At 32.9% G+C, this 7,521-nt stretch overlaps 2 protein-coding genes across 3 annotated transcripts in view; one reads left to right on the top strand and one right to left on the bottom strand.

Moving 5' to 3' along the window:
- The first annotated feature begins 1,687 nt into the window (after positions 1-1,687).
- LOC148951018 (uncharacterized) lies at positions 1,688-6,998 on the top strand. 2 transcript variants are annotated; one of them, XM_089090101.1, is made up of 4 exons: positions 1,688-2,095; positions 3,128-3,220; positions 4,102-4,167; positions 5,723-6,998. In XM_089090101.1, the coding sequence occupies exons 1-4, from the start codon at positions 1,768-1,770 to the stop codon at positions 6,118-6,120; spliced, it is 885 nt and encodes a 294-aa protein (XP_088946227.1). In that variant the 5' UTR covers positions 1,688-1,767; the 3' UTR covers positions 6,121-6,998. The 2 variants fall into 2 exon arrangements, with proteins under 2 accessions (XP_088946227.1, XP_088946229.1); XM_089090103.1 differs by lacking the exons at positions 3,128-3,220; positions 4,102-4,167.
- The window catches only part of LOC148951017 (uncharacterized), a 4,563-nt gene continuing 3,888 nt past the window's right edge, over positions 6,847-7,521 (bottom strand). Inside the window, exon 3 of the mRNA XM_089090979.1 lies at positions 6,847-7,030. Coding sequence (XP_088947105.1) covers positions 6,847-7,030 — 184 coding nt within the window. The remainder of the gene's footprint in view (positions 7,031-7,521) is intronic.

Genomic DNA, 7,521 nt, shown 5'->3' with positions numbered 1-7,521 from the left:
TTGGGGTAGGTTGAGATCCCATAAATATAGTGAAAACAGGAGACAGCTGAGGACATCACCTTGGGGAAGGCCTTTGGAGACAGACTTTTTGGAAGTGATGTAGGAATTTACTTGGGGAACAAAAGAGCATTCAGATAGGTAACTTTTAAAGAAATTCACTACAGGTATTGGAAAACCCATTTTTGATAATTTTTGCAGTAGGAGTGGATGTTGGATATTATCATATGCATTTTGGAAGTCCAAGAAGGCTGCAACTAGGATTTCGTTGTCTTTCAGACACTCAGATATGGCGTTGGTTAGGCGAACAAATGCATCAATGGAAGAATGATATTTCCTAAATGCTGTTTGGGTATGTGGGATGAGGTGGTTAGACTCAGCAAACCAATACAATCGGGAGTTGATTATCTTCTCATATAATTTTCCCAGAACTGGGGTGATCATAATGAGTTTGAAGGAGTTGGGGTCCTCTTTGGGTTTATTTTGTTTTAATATAGGGATGATGAGTGATGTTTTCCAAGCAGATGGGAAGAAAGAATTGCTCCAGGCGTTGTTGAAGAGAGATAAGAGTGCTCATTTAAACTCTATTTGAAGGTATTGGAGCAAAGATGGATGGATCTGGTCGTGGCTACGCGATGTTTTGGGTTGAATTGAATTGATTGCTTTATTCAGCTCCATCATTGTAAAATTTTGGAGTAGATACTTGGACCCAGGCAAGTCGAAATGGGGTGTTAGGCTGATCTGAGGTGGATTATGAGGGGTATTCTTGAATTTTTTCTCAAAACAATCTGCTAAAAATTTAGCTTTTTCTTCGTTGGTTTCCAGCTGCTGACCATTTAGAGTTAGCTGGTAATGGAAGCGGTTCTGTGTGGAGAATTTGCCACAGATCTTGTCTAGGACTTTATGAATCTTTGACTCTTGCGTTTTGTGGGACACTGATAAGAGAAAGTTTTTGCAAGAATCTTCTTTTGCAAGTTTGATTGTTCTCTTAAGTTTTGCCTCTGCTTGTAGCTTTGCAATATATTTTCCAGTGGATGGATTTCTCTTGAAGGATCTGATGGCATTCCTTTTATTGTGCCAAGCCTCTTGGCAAGAGGATGTCCACCATGGCTTAGGGGGTTTGTTATTCTTCAGTGTTTTAGGGCATTGGGACTGGGGTATGGTAAGTTTTGCAGGATTAAGAAGTAGTGATGTGAGATTTTTGGAGAGTTGGTTTGGGTCAGTGGACAGTGAAGAGTAGTCATGGTTTGAGAGAATGTGGGAGAAGTTTGGCCAGTCTGCTTTTTGCCACACATAGTGGGAAATGAAATTGTCAATGATGGCTAGGTCACCAATTTTTGTGTATATGGCAAAATGGTCACTTAGGAGGTTGTCAATTCTGTTGACAGTAGTTTTATTTATTAAACTTGATGAAACTAATTGAAGATCAATAGTTGAATAACTCCCACTTCTTTTGCTGAAGTAGGTGTTTAGGTGTCTAGGAGTCGCTAGTACTATATTGGTAAAATTGGTGAAAGCGCGTCTCCATTTGGCAGATTCTGCAAATCTGCACTGCCAATCTGCAAATTTTATTTCAATGGAGACTTCTTTTCCGTCTCCGTATTGGCAGTTGGCAGATTCTGCAACCTTCGACGTTGCTTTTTCTGCAAGATGGCAGAATCAGGGATAATGGAGATCAGACTTGGCGAATGCAAAATAACTACCGGACAAATAAAAGACTCTTGTAAATATTTTCAGAAAAGAATTTTTAAAAGAAATTGTTGATGATTTATGAAAATGGGTAAAACAGCTAAAGATACAGAAGCTATAAAGGGTTCTAGAAAATGGACATCAGAAGAGGTGATTGTATTAATAGAAATATGGAAGGATTTTTATGACCAACTTTGTTCAATGGCAAATAAAATTCTTATATGTGAGGAAATTGCAAATCTGATGGGTGATAAAGGCTATGAGAAGAGATCCCCTACAGATATAAAAATAAGAATTAGATACTTAACAGATCAGTACAATAGAGTGCGACCAAGATCTTCTGATACAGGGAAAGGTGGAGAAGAAAAGCCAGCATGGATATTTTACAGTCAGGTGCATGAAATCTTAGGTAAGATTCTTTCTTAAACTTGTTATGGCTAATGATACCTTTTTAAGATTTTAGTGAAACTTGCTTTTATAGGCATTGCTGCTTTGAAAAGTGTTTGCTCAGTCTCTTCTAAACCAAGTGCTGTAATACTGAAAAAAGTAGCCTACCATCTCATCCCCTTTCAACACTATTTGTAAATATAATAGGCATCCTTGCCCCCCTCCACCTTAATGGGGCCAGGGATAAACCTAGGCTCTTTATAAAACTTTACAGGTTCTGTTGAATTTTACTAGGGTAAAAGGACTTTACTAGGGTCTATGACAGTCCCAAATCTCATACTTATATCTACAAAACTACATATGTGCTTTGTCTGTATCTTACTGATTCTATTAGCAGCCAAAACATGGAAAATGAAGAAAAAACGGGTTTAAGAAAAACAGAAATGTCAAAAACAATTAGGCTATGTTTCAGGTTGTAAACTATTGTGGGTAGGCTTTTGCTATATTTGTTATTAGTTAAAGTGTTTTATTTGAATTATGCTTAGCCTTCTAGTTATAATATTCAAAGACCTAAATTTTAAATTGCAGTTCACTGTGAGGTCTCTAGAAACTGACTAAAATAAAAATGTAGAATCTTGCAACCTAAAAAGTTGTTGGACACACTATCTAGTATTTAAAGTATTTATTATGAATCTTTATAGTTATGGATTATCTGATTTTTGTATGATTTCTTTTGACTATGTTCTATTTTCAAATTTATCTCTAAGACTAGGCACCCCTGCCTCTACTTTCTAGAAGAAACTTTGTATTGGCCCTCTTAAACTTTTGTTGTAAATGGAAACTCTTGGCATTAAATTAACTAAATGACAGGGCAGAAAAAATTGCTGACCAATTTAAATTTTCTTGAATACCATATAAAAAAAAAACTTTAGATATAAAAATATTCTGAGTCAAATATAAACAAATGAAAATCTTGTTCCTAATATGGCTCTGTAAATACAACAGTGACAGCTAATACCTTTTTGTTTGTGCTTTATATTTTTCAAATTTCTAGGAGTACGCCCAGCTTTCAATGAAGAAATTGCTGAGACACATGAAACATCAATTGAAGCAGATGTAGATGATATATTGGAAAACCATAATCAAGGTTAGTAATTAACTTGTACAGTATATATTTTTGGAGTGTTTTCTTAATTTTTTCCCAGTAATTAGTTCTGCTGGGATCAATAAAAAAGAACTCCCATGGGATCTTTCGAATTCATAAATCTTTTCTAAGAAATGACTTTGGACAATTAGCTTGAATTGTGGTTGAATAGAACTATAGCTTCTGGAAGGAAAGGGTTTTTTTTCTTATTGAGGCAATGGGATTCCAACTCCTGGCATGACTATGTGTGGCCTAACATTGTTATTTTTAGAATTATAAATAAAATGTTTTATTTCCTTTTTCAAACAACTTAAAAAGTTGACACAAAGCAACAACTAGGAATGGAAATGATTAATGGCTGAGGTATTTTGTTTTTACCATAACAGACATTTCAAGACAGGTTTGCAGTACTATGAAAGGGTTTTGGTAAGATATGCAAAATATTGGACCTTTAAGCCACCCTCTTCTGTTGCCATGACTGCACTGAAGTCAAAACTTCCATTCTTGTTGGGAGAAGTCTGTAAAAATGATGCTTTTCTTGATTATATCCAAAACATCACAAATTTTATGGTAAATTGTGAAATATTTCCCAGGAGGGGAGGGAGTAAATTTATTCACAACTTATTTTTAATAAAAAATATTTCTATTCCTCCCTCAAAATATTGATACCAAATAAAATATTTGCTAGTTAAAAGCTATTACAAAATTTGAAATTTTTAAACTTTTTAAATTGTTCTTTATAAAAAAAAAAAAAAAAAAAAAAATTGAATTAAAAATTGGACAAAGTTAAAATTATTTAATTACGATTTTTATGCTTTTTTATATATATCCAATGTTTAGCTAACCCCACATATATATTTATATATGTGTATTTTCTGTTTAAGGAACTCAAAATGCAAATCCAGGGCCAAGCATTTCAAGGAAAACAGAGCTTAGCAAAGATGATACCAGTAAGTATATTCATGAAGTCTTACTAATATTAGTAAAGTAAAAATGACTTTGTTGCAAAAGCAATTGGTTCATTGCTCCAATATTTACATTCTCCCATCTTCATTTTTGGAAATAATATTAGATAGAGAATTGGAGAGTATTTTCCTCTTTTATTTGCTTCATAAGATACCCAGTAGTCAGCTACTTGCCAAATCAATAGGTCAAATAGTGATAAAAACTCTATTATTTATTTATTAACACAGGAAACGTAAGAATAATGCTGGTCAAATAGAATATATTGCTCTTAAAGAAAAAGCCAAATAAACGACAAAGATAAAAATACATTATTTGCTTCATAAGATACCCAGTAGTCAGTTACTTGCCATATCAACAGTCAAATAGTAATCAAAACTCTGTTTTTTATTTATTAACACAAGAAACATTAGAATAATGCTGGTTAAATAAAATATAATACACTCATAAAAAAATCCAAATAAATGAAAAGGATAACAAATACACAAACCACAGCTGATGAGATAAGAAATACACAAAACAGTGATATTGCTGTATGGTTTGATAATTAAAATTACCAAAAAAATGGCTGAACAGAAATTTATGGCTGAACACCATTATATTTGTCCAATTTTACAGGAGCATAATATTTTTGTGAAGAAATCATTCTTGGTGTCTTCATAATTCATCATTCTTACGTAACACTTTTTGATAATTGCCAGGATCATGGCAACTTATCTTATGGAATTTAAACTAAGATTAAAAAAACCGAGATATATTTTCAAGGATTTTTAGGGTAGCTTTATATTTTGAAAACCTTAATTTGTTTTTGTTCCAGAATACAGTTTTTAATTTGTAAATAGGTTAAACCTTCTGCTTATAATAGTTTGTACTTTTCAAACATGTCTGTAGGGGGGGGGGGGGGGGTAATTCCTTAATGTTAAAATTTAAGAACAGCATATCTCTAATGCATTTTTTTATAATTATGCTCAAATCCTATTATTGAGCCCCTTTTCACTCGAAACGACAAAGAGTAAGGCATTAAAAAGGGGAGAGGGGTTGAAAATGCTGAAATTACAAAACTAGCACTGAAAATACAAGAAATACCAACATTTTCCTTTTTCTGTAGAATCTTTCTATCCTGTATTTACAAAAGACACTAAACTTTAAAATCAGTGGCCTGCACAATCATCCTGTATAATATATAGAAAAGGCACAAAACTTTAAAATCAGTGGCCTGTATTATTACCACGTATAAAATATTATGCAAAAAAAATATAGTTCCATAAAGGAGTAATCACTACATATTTTTTTTTTCCTTTCTTTTTTTGTGACTTTCAAAAACATAGCAGAAAATAAAGAGCAGGTTCCTTATTGACAGAGCAGCGAAAAGTAATTCAGAAGCTTAGGGAAAGTGTCATTGTCAATCATGTATTTACAAAAGGCACTAAACTTTAAAATCAGTGGCCAGTATTATTACCCTGTATAAAATATTATGCAAAAAGCAAAAATTTAGTTCCATAAAGGAGTAATCACTACATATTTTTTTTCTTTCTTTTTTAGGTGACTTTCAAAAACATAGCAGAAAGCAAAGAAGAGGTTCCTTATTGACAGAACAGCAAAACCTAATCCAGGAGCTTAGGGAAAGTGAGATTGCAGAGAAGGAAGAGAGGAAACAACTCTTTTCTTCATTCTTTGAAACTCAAAAACTACTATTGGATGCTGTTAAAAAAAATAATGAAATTCTAGAGGAAATTTCAAAAGAAAGACAATCCAAAAGAAGTGTGAATAGCATGCATAGCTGCCATCACCCCAAAATGAGCAATGTGAAGGTTCTTCAAACTAATTCTTGCAATTTGATGGATGATATTCATATCATTTCCTCTGCTCCCACAGATGCAAAGAGGGCAAATAGTGTTAACACAGTAAAACCAAAAATTATGATTATTAAAAAAGAGTAGAAATAACTGCTGCTTGTTTTTTTAATTGGTAAGCATATAACTGAATAGTTTTAGATGTTATAAAAATTAAGGTGAATAAAATATAATTTGTGATGGAAAATTTTGCATGTTCTCCTGGAATTAGGATCTCTTGCTTAAAGGCAATTTGAATTTATATATTTATTTTTGTATTACTTAAAGCCAAGACAGTTTCATTTTAATTGGCATCTTAGGAGACACTTTTCTAAACATAAAATGATGTTAAATTTCAGGTGGTAGAAAACTATTAATTTGACAGTTCCAAGGCAATAAATACTTTATCCCCATAGGTAAAACAACTTTTTAATTACCAAAATAACAGTTGCACTAAACAAAAATTAGTGACACACTCTTGACAACTGAACTCACAAATTAATAGCCTTCTCTGGTTGAATTTCATGGGGGTAGAAAACTAGTAATTTGACAGTTCTAAGGCAATAAATACTTTATCCCCATAGGTAAAACAACTTTTTAATTACGAAAATAACAGTTGCACTAAACAAAATTAGTGACAGACTCTTAAGAACTGAACTCACAAATTTATTGCCTTCTCTGAGCCCAAAAATGACTCACTAAGGCTTTTCGGACATCAGATCCACTTGTAGAGACCCCCTGGTGACTTTCATGCAGGAATATTCTAGGCTGTGCTCCAATAACCTGGACACTGTTTACCCTGCGATTCTGTAAATGCCTTTCAAGGCCAGACAATTAATTTTTCCACTCCTGCAACACTTCAAAGTTCCTCATTGAGCAAAAATTATTAAGTGCTAAAGCTACTACACACACTTTATTTTCTGTCCCAAACTTAAAGTTTAAGCTATAAGCAAGCCTTGGAAATGTGGTTTTGACATGGCCAAATAGATTTTCAATGACCCTTCTTGCTCTGGACAACCTAAAAAAGAATCTATTGCTTAAAAGAAACAAAAAAATAGCCCTGAAGTCTAAATAGTTTTCTAAAAAATCAAAAGAAACATTCGAAACTTTATTAAAGGGTTATTAATTTTAAACCTTGACTTTATGGTATGTTATAACATAATATGAACAGTAAAAAAACAAAACAAAAAAACAACTGGGATATAGTGAGGAAAAAGATTCGATAAGAGACACCAAGTTAGAATGAAGTTAAAACAAAAAGAAAATGAACAATATTAAAAAGACATGTTCTTACAATCTAGAGCTTTGGATAAAATGTTTTACTCTATTTTTGCAGTACATGATTCTTTATAATGACCGGGTATTAAAGGGAGATACCATCTTTTGCAAAATCATCTAAAATATCTTAGGGCGTGACAAATCTAGGCACTGAAATAAAATTAACTTTCTTAAACATATTACACACAAGAGAGCTGGGTGGTTGGACACAAGCATCAGAGCATAAGACCT

Source organism: Artemia sp. Qi Xiang Cuo, chromosome 6 (genome assembly GCF_049724085.1).
Source record: "Artemia sp. Qi Xiang Cuo chromosome 6, ASM4972408v1, whole genome shotgun sequence".
Taxonomy (NCBI): Eukaryota; Metazoa; Arthropoda; class Branchiopoda; order Anostraca; family Artemiidae; genus Artemia; species Artemia sp. Qi Xiang Cuo.
Note: the sequence above shows the minus strand (reverse complement) of the source record. Positions and strands in the feature narration are given on the sequence as shown.